General features: G+C 44.9%; 2 protein-coding genes across 2 annotated transcripts; one reads left to right on the top strand and one right to left on the bottom strand.

Moving 5' to 3' along the window:
• The first annotated feature begins 5,957 nt into the window (after positions 1-5,957).
• LOC100839101 (probable WRKY transcription factor 32) lies at positions 5,958-12,894 on the top strand. Its single transcript, XM_003571558.4, has 4 exons — positions 5,958-6,590; positions 8,133-8,818; positions 8,911-9,057; positions 12,092-12,894. The coding sequence occupies exons 1-4, from the start codon at positions 6,078-6,080 to the stop codon at positions 12,498-12,500; spliced, it is 1,755 nt and encodes a 584-aa protein (XP_003571606.1). The 5' UTR covers positions 5,958-6,077; the 3' UTR covers positions 12,501-12,894.
• Positions 12,895-12,950: 56 nt separating this feature from the next.
• LOC100839724 (photosynthetic NDH subunit of subcomplex B 1, chloroplastic) lies at positions 12,951-15,121 on the bottom strand. The gene is made up of 5 exons (XM_003573596.4): positions 14,235-15,121; positions 13,882-14,139; positions 13,669-13,786; positions 13,502-13,587; positions 12,951-13,367 (listed from the first exon to the last, which is right to left on the bottom strand). The coding sequence occupies exons 1-5, from the start codon at positions 15,002-15,004 to the stop codon at positions 13,187-13,189; spliced, it is 1,413 nt and encodes a 470-aa protein (XP_003573644.1). The 5' UTR covers positions 15,005-15,121; the 3' UTR covers positions 12,951-13,186.
• Between the last annotated feature and the right edge of the window lie 665 nt (positions 15,122-15,786).

Raw genomic sequence — 15,786 nt, 5'->3', positions numbered from 1 at the left:
CAAGCTTACTGTTGGGTAGCAAACCAAGATTTTGTTTCTTATGTGGTGCGTTTGAGATTGTCTTCACAAAAATTGACCATCTTAGATAGATGCCATCTGTCAGGTCGTATCCCTTGTGTACATGTGGCCATTGATCTCATAGTTCATCACAGGAGCATATAATGATTGTGATTTAATGTGTCCACCTTATTATAACTGTTATATATGCCTCTTCAATCTGTGGTCTCTATGGCATTTTGGTGTTCTCTCAACTAAACCTCTACCGAATGGTACGAACCAGGTAGCCTCAACAACGCACGGGTGGCGTGCAAGGCACGCCCCATGTGCCTGGTCTTAATTTAGTATAGCACGTTGTGGATGAGAGAAAAAAAGCCAGGAGTAAATCTAAAGAGTATAACAGAAAAGATAATTTTTTCATGGGCTCTGATTTCTCGATGGAATAGTGTCATGACTGAATATTCACATACTATGTCAATGTCAAGTTATACAACCAGTCATGGGCGGAGCCACCGTGCGGGCACCTAGGGCACTTCCCCGGCTTCGCCCTGCCTCCTACCCGGAGCTCCGGCGAGCATCCATGGGGATCAGACGCTCAGGACTGTGCGGTGCCCCGAAGAAGACGATCGATCCGTTCGTTCTTTTGCAAGAGTCGATCCGTTTTGTTGGGCCAAACCGCCAGAGCCTAGAGCACCTCTTCGCTTACTTCTTTAGTTCTTGGAAGATGGGCCATGGCCCACAGCGCCTACTCCTTTCTCCCTCTCGCTTGGGCCTGGGCGCTTAGGCCCGGTTCTCTGGCGCGATCGATCTCATCCAGAGGCCACCAATGGATCAATCTCCTCGCTAGCTGCTGGTCATCTCCGCCTCCATGCTGGTTTAGTCTTCCTCCGGTCCTCCCCAAAAAACCCCAATCCATCAAACCCAAAATTGAACCTCCCGATTCACCAACTAATCCAAAGGCCTCCAGGCTCCGGCCTCCGGTGAGGACAATGGGTAGATGGCAGGTAGCTCAGGCCGGGCTGCACCTCAGGGCTCAGGCGAGCGGCAGGCGGGGATTTAATTCCAAATGGCAGCGCGGGCACGACTCCAATTTCAATGTACTCTGTATTGATACTTCATATTTGCAATGAAAATGTATTGCTATTTTAATTTTTTTCTAGATTCTCTCGTAGCATTGTTGATGTGCGGCTCGACATTGAACTTTTGTTGTCGACTTGCTCGTTGATAGAGGCTTATTGGCTAGTGGCCTTTTGTTACCGCATTGTGCATTTATTTATGTACAATTACTAATACGATCTAATTGAGATTGTGGTGGAATTTTCTTTGTCAAAGTCAACATTAACACTAATATTTTTGTGATATGTATCAAATATTTGTTACTTGCAATTGGTAAATTATAATACTCCCTCCGTCCCAAAATAAGTGACGTGGATTAGTATAAAAATCTATACAAATCCACATTACTTAATTAGGGACGGAGGGAATAGTTTGTTTTAGCTTGGGCGGTGCCCCGGCTTTGCCGGAGCGCTGGGTCTATGCAACCAGTTTAGAATTTGTTTAGAGAAATTAGCAGCTTTTTCAAGTGTTTTCTTTAAATATGTTTACCGACAAGAATGACTAATGATGATGGTCATTCCTGATAATCTTGCTTTTGCAGAGGCCACTGCACAAAATATGATTGGAACTGATGAGTGCTGTCAATTTATGTTTTCCTTAAATATGTTTATTGACAGGAATTTGGCATCTGGAACCAGAAAGAAAGAATTACTAACCAATAAAACAACAATTATAGGCGACTTCCTTGGAAGCATGTCATCAAGCAAAAGTTCAAGACCAGGATAGTCCAATGTAACTGAATTCCATGAACTAGCCACGGTTCACCATACAGCCAGGAAGAAATATGCATCCGCATACTATGATTGACTGAATGATGATGATAATGTTTTTTTTGTTGTTGTTCCTTTTGAACCTTTCTTCTCTTTCAACATACCCTTCTTCTATATGTTTTTACGAGAGACACCCTTTTATGTGTTCCATTTTACAAGAAATGCAGTGGGAATTTTCTCACTGTTTCGGTTCAAATGCAAGAAAAAACGTGATTTCTGGCACATCTGGAAAAGAAACTTTCTCGTCGGGAAAAAAAAGTTACTCCGTACTCCGTAGAAAGTGGCGCCGGCGCGTCTGCTTCACTGACCCGTTGACTCCATCACTCCATCTTCTCCCGCCATCCTTTTCCCCTCGTCGCAACACTTCCCGCCATTCCGCATACCCTTACCGCCGCCAAATTCCCCAAACTCCTTGCGCGTCCCTGCCTCACTTTCCACAATGGCGTCGCCGCCGGGCGCCGGTCTCACCGAGTACGAGCGCCTCCGCGAGGAGAACATCCGCCGCAACGGCGTCATCCTCACCTCCCTGCGCCGCAAGGCCGGCGAGCTCTCGGCCGCCATCCAGTCCTCCTCCGCCGCCAAACGCGGACGTGGACGCCCCAGTAATCAACCCGGCAAGAAGCCCAAGACCCCGGCGAGCCCCGCCGAACGCCGCCGCTCCCTCCGGCTCTGCCAACTCCCCCCCACCCACTCTCCGGACGCGGAGCCCCAGGTCGAGTCCCCTCCGGAGCCCCGCAGCACCAGCCTCCCGTCCGCGCTTTCTCCACCGCCTGCCAAGGTCCGCGCGGACGATGAGGCTGGCGACGGTGCAGATGGGGTGTTCGTTGCAGCAACTGTGGCACACCCCGCCACGCCACAGAAGGTGATGGCTCCCTTGTTCTTCTGCTCTCGCACTGCTTTCTTATTAGATACCAAGCCTCAGGCAGACATAAATCTGTCAATTCCTATTAATGTTTTTTTATTATGGTTAAATCTAGAAGAGTAACCTACAAAACTGATTGTAATCATGGAGACACAAGTTAAAACTTTCTTAGCTCAGTGTAGTTGTTACCAACTAACATGACCAAACTGAACAAACATAGGTAGCTGCATGAATGGACGGTTGAGGACCGGTATCTTCTGTCCCTGCAAAAAAAAGTGGATCAATAGCTCCTAAAGATGCATAATCTTTACTAATATAAAAGACTCAATTGGTGGTGATGGTCTGTCATTTTTGGACCACATCATTTTTTGCGCTTCATTTGATGTGACATAAATCATTGAGGTGATAACTCATATGGATTATATGATCTAAGATCAATAGATGTTAGGACAACATTCTCTTTAAACATTTATGTTTATCCGTAGCAACGCCCAGGCATTATAAAGAAGGTTAGATAACTTTCCAATGTTTTTAGGTAAGTGTATTAACCATCCATTTTTTTATTTCTCACTTAGACGTATTCATAAGCACCTATAGTAAGAATGTCGCACCATAATAGACTTTTAATGCCTAAGTTAAGATCAACTGCATATTTTTTTTCTTATGAAATACCAAATAGTAGACTCATAGACTGCAAGTGCTAGTTTCTAAAAAAAAAAGTTGCTAAAAACATATGTTTTTTTTCCTTCTCTTTGTCTGGCGCTAAAATATCGGCTATGCCAATACCATTGTGCATAGCAAAAAAACGATATCCATTTTGACATCGATACATTTTTATAGTGATTTTGTAGAGATGTCCCATGCAAGAATTCAGTCGATGCAATAATTGGAAACAAAAATTGAAGAAATGTCACATGCCACGATTCGATCGATTGAAGTAATAGTAGCTAAAAAATCACTTCAAATGGGATTGAGTTAGGTATTGTTTTTTTGCTCAAAGATGACAGGATGTAATGGAAACATCTGGTCCCTCGGAGAAGAATATTCCTCTAGTATGTTGAACCATATGATAATTCAAAAAAGTATGAATCATCTTGCTCAAATGAAACCAATTCTTCCAAGTGTTTGATTAATACTCCCTCCGTTCCATAATTCTTGTCGAAATATTACATGCATCTAGATGCCTTTTAGTAATAGATACATCCATTTTTTGGCAAATTTGAGACAAGAATTATAGAACGGAGAGAGTAGAACATAAAAAACTTAAACTATTGCATTACATGGACCTTAGCAACTTCAGTGGATTCTGCTACTTGTCAATAGGCCCGGACATAAAAACCGATTTAACAAAATCCGAATCGAAACCGAATACATTAGCATTTTTTTATGTAACAATAATTTTCGGTTTTAGTTTAGCTAACCAAATTTAATTCGGTCATTTTGGTTTTCACCTGGTTAACCGAGAAAACCAGGTGGTCTAGGCCATCTAACCTTTCCCTAGTGGCCCAGCCCCATGAACCCTATCGTATTCGTCTCATCCTCTCTCTTAGCCTTGTCTCAACCCCAGCCACCGTGCTCGCTGTTGTCTGTAGCGGCATCCTCGGTAGTCAACTCGTAGACCGTGGTTGCCACACCGCCGCTACCGTTGTGCACTGCACCATCAGGGTGGGCATAAAAACCGAGAAATCAAACCCGATGACCAAATAACCGAGAACCGATTAGACCGAAACCGAAGAACTGTTTAAATTCTCGGTCAGCAAACCTGAAAAACCGAAGTCTGTTCGGTCAATTCGGTCACTCCTGTCGGTTAACCGAGAAAAACTGAAGAACCGATGTTCATTCCGACTGCTCAGCTCCTCCGTCTCCCGACTCATTGAGTCCGAGAAAGAAAACGTCTTTCTTCCCTCCTTCCCACTTCACAGTCCCAGCCCACTAGGCAAAGCCCACTAGCCCATAAAGGAAAGCCTCTTCACAAATCATGATCGATCTGCCTATTGAACAAGCACCAATCCCCTTCCACTAAAAAAAAAGAACAAGCATCAATCCCGAGTGCTTATCTCCTGATCCCGAACTGAACCCTAGCCGCCAGGGAACCACGACGATGCCGCCTCACCCGATCTTGTCTCCCAATCCTCACCAGCTCGCCACGTGCCGCTCCGGTCTCCTTATCTCTTGCGTTCTGAGCCTGTGAGCCCCGCCTTAACCGCCTACGACGCGAGGACGAGCTCCCGATATGGTGATTTTTTCTTCAAAATTCGCTTTATCTCTTGCTGCCAGCCATTGATTTGGTTCCATTCGGGTATAACCGAGAACCGAACCGAATTTTCGGTTCCAAAATATTTCGGTCCTTGGTTTTCTGAGGAACCGATCGGTCGTGATTTTTGAAAAACCAAAATTGCTGAAAACCCGAAGAACCGAACCGTTTGGTTCGGTTAGACCGAATGCCCAGGCTGACTGCACCAACCACTCCTTCCTCGACCTCAGTTCATCGAAACATCCACGACGCCAACCAATGGCAGAACATGTGTACCGTTTGCCTTGTTTGCAGACGGGAAATTGGTAGAAACCGAAAACTGACCAAGAACCAAAGTTTCTGTTAACGTAACTTTCAGTTTCCTATTTTCATATGCTAACTTCGGTTACCATTTTATTTTCGAAAAGGAGTTACTTCTTATCTTTTTTTTGGTGGTAACCGAATCCCAAAATAAACCTTGATTTACTACCGATTTTCGATTTCTACCGGATGCCCAGGCCTACTTGCTAGAAGTTCCCCAATCCACCTAAAAAACAAATGAACTGTCCCTCATCTGTTCTTACCAAAAACTTTAAAAAAAAACTCAAGACCCTGAAAACTGGAACGACCTTGTCTCGTCTCCATCGATCGAGTTCTCAGTTCTCCTTCGACATATCCGGTCCCGTCTCCGTCTCCGCTTTTTACAATAGCAGCAAAAGGAACTAGAAAACAAGGTGCGGCGCTGGGGCAGGAGAGAGACCCATCGAAATGGAAAGAGGACGAAGGAGAAACAGAAGAAGCTGCGTGGCGTCTACGCGTTGGTACAAAAGCTTTGTCGAGTACTAATTCGGAAGTAATTAAAATTTCCACTCGCTTCCCCAGCCTAACCACTAACGGCCGTTGCCGTTAATCCTCCGGTTGTTAGTTGTTACCACCCCCCGGCCCCGGCGGCTTTTTACTACCCACACCCCGCTCCGGTCAATCCCAGTCAAAAGTTGCCCCCTCTCTCTTCCCCTTCGCCTACCCACCTCTCCTCCACCTCCCGAACCCTCCTACCCTGCCAAACCCTAGCCTCTCCCCCTCCCTTTCCGACCCTTCCATGGCCGACGGCGAGCCGGTGGCGCCGGCCGAGGGTAAGCACCCAGCCGTGGAGGCGGCGTCAGCCGAGGCGGAGAAGCACCCGCCGCCAGAACCCCCCGAGTCGGCTCCAGCCGAGGCGAAGCCGGAGAAGGAGGTGGAGATGGAGACGGAGGCGAGTGAGGTGGGCAAGGCTGAGCCCAAGGAGATGATGGAGACGGATGCGAGCGAGGTTGGCAAGGCGGAGCCCAAGGAGATGATGGAGACGGCGGAGGCGAGCGATGTTGGCAAGGCGGAGCCCAAGGAGATGATGGAGAAGGAGGAGGTGGCGGAGCCAAAGGAGGTGAAGGTGGCGGAGCCCAAGGAGAAGGAGGCGGAACCTAAGGAGGCGGTGAAGGTGAAAGTGGAGAAAAAGGAGAAGGAAAAGGCGGAGATCGTGGCGACAAGGCGGCCGCCTGGGAGTAGCCCGGATGCACCCATCCTTGCGGTTCCCATGGTGGCCGTGCCCTGCTTCATTGCCCCTCCAGGGTTTGCGGTAAGTGTGTTGTTCAGAGTTCAGACGATTGTGAGACATGGCTAGTGCTAAGTCTCGATACAAAAACAGTGTGTCGTGCTTTCAAGTGCGCATTGCGTATCCTAGTTAGTTCGCCAGTAAGGACTGACAAGTATATCTGTGTGTCTGATGATTTCTCATGTGACTGGTGCCAGTAATTGGCTATACCCTTCCTAGGTCATTTGTCCTTAGTACTACATCTAGACTGCAACTTACAAATTCTGTGAATCCAATCTCAAACATCTTGGGTCAATGTAGATGCCCCCAAACTGTTGTGTTTTAAGTATACCTATAAATATTGCCATAATGACTTCTGTTATAGAGACTACTGCTGTCACTTTGCCATATTTCAAAATCTTTAGTATCGCAGTGGAGGAGTAAGACTGTAAGAGGGTACATCAAGAAGAAAGGAACTGTATTTCCTTCATATTACTTCAGTTATGGACAAACAAACACTGCAACTTGGATTCTAGATTTTGAATCTCAATTGAGGTGAATTGCAATTTGTTAACTCATATTTGATAAAATAATACAGTTTGGAGTTATGTGCCATTCTAATGGTGCTTGCCCAGATATTGACAGTGGGCTTGTATCTAGTGGTAAAATAATACAGTTTGGAGTTAATAGTTTTCTCATGTTGAAAGCTGAACCTATATGAGGTTTGTGCTAGTGGCCATATTTTAGAACTCATGTTCTGCTAGGTAATGCTTGAATGATTACTGTTGCAGCGTTGTTAGTCTTTGATTTGTCATCTTATGTAGTTACATTGGCTACTGCCAGAATGTGGTGGTAAGGTTAGGCTTTGTATTATTACCATTAAAGAACCAGAAATCCTTAGGCTGTAAATGGATTGTGTTTTCCATTGATCCATATGAAGTTTTCTGCACTTAGGTCCTTTGTTATAATGATGGTTTTCCAACCTATCATCGGGCACAAGTTACAAAACGAGTGTTGCAAACTTTAGCTTACCCTGCAATTGCAAATTTTCTAGGATGATGTCTGGATTTGGCCGATGCAAAACACATATAGATATGTTATGACCGGTTGGCTTAATCGTACATTTGCCACCTCATTTTTTTAGTCGTTGCAATATACTCCCTCCGTTCCTTAAATTAGGGCGTATATTGTTTTCTTTGACCGAGCTTTTGACCAAGAACTAGTCTATTAATATATATTTTTTGTGAAATAAAATTTATATCATTACATTCGTATTCAAAAGTACTTGTTTATGGTTATGATTTGTATCACATAAGTTAAACGTTGATGGAGTAATCCTTGGTCAAAGGCTCGTCAAGAAAACAATATAGGCAACGGAGGGAGTATGCTCTTAAGCTCTTTATTATTATATACACATATTGTCCCCATACTAGCAGATCGCAGTTAAATAAACACGAAGATATGGACCTGCTTATTTCAATCCAGTATGCATCATATATATAGACCTTCTGTTTAATGTGGAAAGGGACCGGCAATCCAGTTAAATACGAAGACATGGATTTATGAAATATTGTTTTTTTTTCTTAGGGTCAGTTTGCAATGAGTCATCAAGCAGCTTTGGCAAGTGTTACAGCTCAGGCACATATGCAATTGCAATCACCAACCTCATCTGCATATTCAGAAGGGCTGCCAAGTCCATTTCCACACCCTATAACACCTATAGCTATTCGCCCACTGCAGCAAGCACCATCAGTAACACAAGGAAATGTTTGTAGACCAATCGCAGAGAGGCCATCCCCATCCGAGTTAAAAGTGCATCAACATCAGGTAGCTGTGAATGTGGTGGGTGATGGTTTCAATTGGAGGAAGTATGGTCAGAAGCAAGTGAAAAGTAGTGATAATTCCAGGAGCTACTATAGATGCACAAACTCAAGTTGTTTGGCTAAAAAGAAAGTTGAGCATTATCCTGACGGGCGTGTTATAGAAATCATATATAGAGGAACACACAGTCATGAACCACCACAGAAGACCAGATTTGTAAAAGAGAGATTGCCTCATATTAATGTTTCCCCCAGAGGCGAGGAAACATTTCGACTTGTGAACACTGAAATTATGGAATCATCCCTTACACCAACACCAACATCAAATAAATTAAAAAAGAGTGTTGTCGAAAATTCTGAACAGCAGCTCTTTTGCTCAAGTGATTGTGAAGGGGATGCTGGTATCAAATCTGAAGATGAACATCCTAGTGCAGAGCCGCAACCAAAGCGAAGGTCATTGTACTGTTGCACCATTTGCTTCATTCATATTTTATTGATTTGTTGTTCTTAACTTCGTTTTCTCTATTGTATTGTTTTTTTAACAGGATAGTTGAAGCCACAACACCTAACTCAAGTCCAGTTCTCCGAACTGTTAGAGAGCAAAAGATTATCGTGCAGGCTGGGAAGATGAGTGATGGGTACAGATGGCGTAAGTATGGGCAGAAAATTGTGAAGGGAAATCCGAACCCCAGGTGTGTGTTGCTATCTCATTCATGGTTACTACAGTGGATATATTAAACAGGAATATTAGTTCTATTATAAGTATTTCTTAATGATGGTGCACACTTAACATCAATTTGAGTACAGTATTATCTATTATGTAGTATTATGAGAAAGGTAGCTCAGTACCATTACAAATACGTCTAAATTGGAAAACCACCTGTTGTGAGGATGACCAGTTTTCTAAAAAAAGGGTCTAGGTGGCCACCTAGGTGCTGCTTAGGCGCTCAGTGTAGGATTATCTCCATGATTCATCACTTTGAAGGTAGGCTAGGTGGTGACTGACCAAGAGAACCAGAGCAGAATTGAGAAATAGGACTGTCTGCATAATATCTGCGAGGGAGAGGGTTGGGGTGACGGTGGTTGCGATCTGGCAAAAGCAGAAGAGGCGGTGTTAGTGTTGAAGGTTGACAACGGTGGACGGTCCAGATGTTTGCATTAGATCAGAGATGGACTGTCCAGAACTAGGTATCAGCCTAGCAGTGTTTAGGCACTCAGTGGGGGCAATACCGCCGTGTTTCGGGCCTAGAAGGTGGGCTAGCTGGTGACTGGCCAAGGGAGACAAAGCAGCGTTGAGAAAGAGTGCTGCCGCAAACCGTCTGCGAGGGAGAGAACTGCGGCGACCACGGTGCACAGTGGCAGTCCAGCAAAGCAGAGGCTGTGGTGTTGCTGTCGAATCTTGATGCTGGAAGACAATGAGACATGCACTGGAATTATCTTATACCTGCGGACACACAGATGGTCCAGACTCCAGATATTTGTGTTAGGCAGGAGATGGACTGTCCTGGTCTGTTTCAGGTGATAAGGCTTCCACACGAGCAATAATAGGTTTTATTAGACGAGAGATGGACTATGCTGATCTGTTTCAGCAGATAAGTATTCCACATGAACTTTAATTGTCTTTATTTCCTCGTTCTTCACCGACCACCACATCTTTCCCAATGTCTGTGCTGCTCTGTTTCTTCCTTCAATGGTTGGACATGCTGCCACTTTGCCCTCGCTATGCCTATGCTCTTCACCCTCCGCCAAAGCCATTCTCCTCCGCCTTCACAATGCCCCCCTCCACATCTCTGTGTTTCACACAGTATCCTTGCCTCCTGGGCCACGGGGTCCTGCCTGCCTAGTGTCTAGCTTTTCTTGAACCCTGAGGATGGCATATAGGTCAAGGCCACATGATATTTTTTTTGCGGTGGTACTAATGACAATGAGCAACATTGCCTTTTGGTGTATTATGTTATTTTATTTACTCAAAGTGGATCTTCAGTTCTGGACCCTTTTTTCCACCCTGGGGCCATGTTTAACCTTTTTCTTACTTGTACTTTTAGCCAGAGAGGCTTGTCATCTCTTGTGCTTCAGTTTTATTTTATTAAGCCTACTAGATTGGTTAAGTTTTGTCCTGGCTTTTAAATCTTGGTACCGAGTGTTGTATTGAACTGGTGGCTGTTAATGCTAGTTGGTGTTCGTAATTGAGATGATGCTTTAAGTTGAACCTGTCCATACAATATTTGGACAAATGATTCTAATTATGTTTTTCGAAACTCAATGCTTCATGCAACACCATCTTAAGTACCATAAATGGTTTTATAGACGGCTTACATTCTCCCTTTATTTCCTATAAGATTGACCCAGTTTGCAATAACTTTGTGTAAGATTTTAAAGAACTTTGGCCCCAATTTGTGACGGCCTCTAAGGTTTTTGGGTAATTATTTATATCAATAGTAGCACCTATAAAACTACCCTTTTTAATTCTCGAAGACAGATTTAGTAATACTGTGTATGTGATAGATTCAATACGATGATGAGAACAATTCTTTGTTGAAATTTAACAATCGCTGACGGTTTAAATGTATACAGCATTCTAAAATGTAGAGAGCTGATAGACTGGTCCTTAACTGTCAAAGTAGGGGCCTAATAGTATATTGGAAGAATGTGTTTAACTGTTATATACTGAAAATAAATCATGTTGTCATTTCCCCTATAGCCTTCATTTGCCCTCCCCTCTTCTCCACTAGCCCTTGATGCTACAGATTATGTGTCAGTTAATTTGACACTGATCTTTAACAGTGCACAGAACCTTGATTTTGTTACGTGGTTAGAAACGATGGGTTGTCATGCACAGGAGTTCTTTTTGAAACCAATGCACAGGAGGTCAAGAACCCAGACCCCTGATCTTGGTGGTTCCATGATGGCAGGAGTTTCCAAGCTTAGGCTTGCATTTGCTCCACCTGAGGAATGGACATTGAGGAAAAGAGATACTTGGATAATTCTTGCTTGCCCTAATAGCATGTGCCTGGTCCATAATATAGCAACGAGCCTTTATGGACCTTAGCTATAAAATATTAACTTGATAAATGTAGCTACTCCTTTTCTCTTGGAAACTGAGAATCCAAACTAGAGCTAGGAAATGAAACGACTGAAGCTGACTTGACTTATCTCTAAGCTGATTCTGGTATTGACGCAATTAATGTTGATACTGATGCTTACTAAATCCTTTTAACCTGATCCAGTGTGTTTTTGCAATCGCACTTCTATTTCTTCAAAATCACCAGGTTTAACAAGTATTAATTAGCATAAACTGTGATTTGCAGTATAACTAATTTGTATGTAGATTCCGTACTACCACATGTGTTCTGTATGCTTTTTCCTCTGCTGGAAATAACCTTCCCTATAGTGTTCGATAGCTTTCAGATATTTGAAATCTGTTAAGACTTAGAAATCATTCACTGTGGTGCAATGTAGATATGCCATTTAAAATCTTATTTACAAAGAGTTGGAAATCATCAAATTAAGGTAACAAAGAATGAAGCTATACCATAAGGTTCACTAATTACATGACGTAGTGTTTAACATCCATTTAACTGTTGACTATTATCTAATGTGCTCAAACCATTTTATAAAGCCTGCGCTTTCATCCTTCTTCTAAACTTTGTTTATTATTCTCTGCTCTATGTGCTGTTTCATTTGGTATTGTTTTATTGAAATTTATTTCTTGTTCAACCTCTGCAGGAGCTATTACCGCTGCACACATGATGGGTGTCCTGTCCGTAAACATGTCGAAAAAGCAGCAGATGACATAAATAATATGGTTGTGACTTATGAAGGTAAGCACAACCATGATCAACCATTTCAAAGCAGCAATGAGTCAAGGGATGGATCAATTTCTTTGATCACTTCAGCAGTGACAGCCACTGATCAAACCGTCACAGTGGCTTCAATATCAGATCAGAAACCTTCAACCAGCTCCAGCACACAGAAGGCTGCTGAAACCGAGTCCATTAAGGACACAACTTTAGAACATGGAGGTGAGAAGGGGGTGGAGAGTGCACAAACCCTGCTCAGCGTAACGAACCCGGATGACATGAAGAATTCCCTTCTCAAAGATACTTCTGCGGTAGTTCCTGTCCAAAACAATTAATTCTGTGAGGTTAGGTTCGATTTGACTAATGCATTAGTTTGTGGTATTTATATTTATTGGTTCTGTGAGCTGTTGTTGTGTTAGCTTCTGTATATGAGATGAGGGTCGGCATTCTGTGGAGCACCACCGGATTGACAGAAGTTTCGACAGAGAATCTAGGTTCCGAAAACCATGAAACTTACAGTTATCTCTTTGTATAGATTCCTATCGCTAGTGTGAATAGGTATGGTATTGCTTACCAAGGCTAAGCAACAAGGAGACTAAGAACCTTCAAGTGTGGGCTGCTCTTTAGCTGTATTGTTCTGGTTGGATTTATTGCACACTTTAGCTGATCTGAGATGTGGTGAATTTATTATTGATACAACCATGATTTAAGTGCTGCACTATTTGTCAACATGGAAAGTTCTACGCTGCCGTGCGCAGTGAACCAGTTGATGACATAAATTTTCATGCTTCGTTAAATTCCAGTATTATTGTGTGATCATCTCATGATATTGCTGAGGATCTTATTTACTTTTAGAGCTATCTACGATGGTATTTTTGTTCACCCATCCAAACCAGAGGTAAACATGTGTATGTGCTGAATTAGAAAGCTACAAGGCACTGAACTCTTAGCCTCTCGCTGGTCAGATGAGCTCGCTGTGCAGATCTATTTACAACACAATCAAGAAAGATTATCGTTTTGATCATTTTTGTGCCAATGCGAAGCTGGGAGCAGGCTCGAACTCCTTCACTGCGTTCTTCACAGCCTCGATGTCAATGTCGGCCAGCTTGCCAGTTGCGGACGCCACGACAGTACAGCTCTTCTTATCCTCCGCGTATGGCAGGAACAGCTTCGCCTTCTCCTTGGAGGAGAACAGCGCCACACTGGACATGGATACCAAAACAAGAAACAGAGAACACGGTATGAGCAATTCTTGCAAGTAAAAGCACGTTTGAACAGCCTAAAAAAACACGTTTGAACATCCACAGAAAGAAGAGCTCGATCTGATGTGTTTTACCATGGCCTGTCACGGGCATTGGCGAGCTGGACAGCGGCGGTGTTGGTCGCGACAACGCCGGCGGAGTCATTGATAAGGCAGGTGAGCTGAGGATCAGAGAAGAGCAAGGGAATCGATCAGGAGGCCAGATTTGGTCACAAACAGAGGCCTGAATCTGAAGAGCCTACCTGCCCGGGAGTGGTGATAAACAGGTAGCTGGTCTCCCTGCCCACAATGTCCTCGATCTCTTCTCTATGCTTCTGATGTGGCATCACAAACAGAGGCCTCAGTCCATTGCCTTGAGAGCTGCAAGCCAACAATAGATCACAACAGTCAGAACTGCTGCTCACACATCACGCAAAGCTGGAGATGGAACCAAAATCAAAATGCAGTAGAATTACCTGATCGCTTTGGCGATCTCTGCCCATTGTTCAAGGGGGAGGAGGCAGTCATCGTCTCCCCTGGACGTCATGTTGGCGACGGAGTCAGAGGCGATACCATGGACGACGACGAACTTGCCCTTCTCGACGCCAGCGCGGCTGTACTTGTCCTCCACAATGCCCCTCAGCTTCTTGGAGATGGACACCCTGAGCGGCGGTATCGGCTGCTGCGGCACGCCCTTGCCCGGCCGGCCCAGCCACTCCAGCATTTCCTGGTACCTAGCATAATCAAGCAAAACACTCTTGCATAACTACGGTGCCGATTATCCAGAGAAGAACAAACAAATGCATATGCTAAGATCATCGACTCTCACATGTTATATCCCCCATCGGAGAGGTTGGTTGTGGGCGGCTTGAACATCTCAGTAAGGAAAAGCCCGGCGCCGGCGCCATTGACGTTGGGGTAAACGTAACCCACCTTCTCGCGAGCCGACGACATGAACAAGAACAGCGCGTGGCCCGTGCCAGCCAGTTTCGTGGACAGGATCATGTCATAATACCTGTTCTTGAGGACTCCAAGCTGGTGCGTGTACTCGGCGGGCTCGGGCCAGTCGTCGTCGGGGTCATACACGTTGGCGTAGCGCACGTTCTTGCACATCTCGTAGACCTGCTTGCCCCGGGCGGAGGCCACGACGTCGATCAGGACGCCGGGGTAGCGGTCCTTGAGGAGCTGCACGACGGGGAAGAAGAGCACGTTCTCGTACACGCCGCCGGACACCACGCAGCAGGCCCGGCGCACGTCGCCGCGCACCTTGGAGGCGAGGCTGTCGAGCTCCGGGTTGTAGCCCATGGGGAACCGGAGGAAGCCGTAGGGGTTTGACGGGTCTTCTGGGGGCCGTGGATCCTCGTCTTGCTTGCCGCCTGAGTAGACGCCCGTGTAGTCGAAGTCCTCGTCGGGCCCGTCGTCGAACGGGTCCAGCCATGGGTTCTTCTTCTTCGGGGACGCGGAGAGCGCCCACACGGAGCGGCGACCTGCGGGTGGCAGGAGGTGGTAGTAGCATTGCCTTGGTGGTGGTGCAGGGAGGTTCGCCGCCGCCGACGTTGCCCGAGCTGCCATGGACGTGTACATGGTTGGTGTTTGCATTTGTGTTCGTTGTTGCAGTCTCGATTGAGAGGGTAAGGGAAGAGAGGAGGGAGGAGGGCTTTGGATTTTGGGTTTTGGATGTGTGGAGGTGGAGAAGACGAGACGGGATGATGATGCTGGCCGGCATCTGGGTTTTTGTTTTCTTCTCCTCTTCTTGAATTTTGAGTTTCTTTTCTTTTATGGCTGCAAGCCTACAAGGAAAATGTATGTTGTATACACACTCCCGGCCTCTGCTTCAAACCGCGCACAGCCCAAAAAAGTGCGAGCGAAACATAGTTATTAAATTGAAAGAAAAACTTACATCTCTAAGTAGACTCAACCCGTAAACTAGACCGTCATTCGTTGTGGGTAAAAAGGTCCCTGACCACTTGGTCCAATTCGTTGCACGCCATCAAAACCAACTGGCGATCCACCGGTTTGATGAGAGTGGATCAAATACGGAGCCAATGAGTGTAAGAATATAAAATCTGCAATGGAGAAGTTAAATCTTTTCTATTAAACACAATCATTTTTCAATAACCAAATTGTCCAACATAAAGCAGCAGCCCCAACCATGAGAAGCGCCCTCAACTTTTTATTAACCCTCGTGACCATGATTCAAACATATGAATAACATCACGAGAGAAAAAAGATTAGAAACTATTTGGACTATTGACCACACAGAACGGAAGACACAACACAAAAAAACTATTTGGACTATTAACCACGCAGAAAGCTCCCAATCCAATTCCACTTTAATACCTTGTCTTTAGTTGTTGACAGTTTCTGTTGTTGTTGAGTCT

The sequence above is a fragment of the Brachypodium distachyon genome, chromosome 3, assembly GCF_000005505.3.
Source record: "Brachypodium distachyon strain Bd21 chromosome 3, Brachypodium_distachyon_v3.0, whole genome shotgun sequence".
Taxonomy (NCBI): domain Eukaryota; kingdom Viridiplantae; phylum Streptophyta; class Magnoliopsida; order Poales; family Poaceae; genus Brachypodium; species Brachypodium distachyon.
This window is presented reverse-complemented; position numbering and strand designations above follow the sequence as displayed.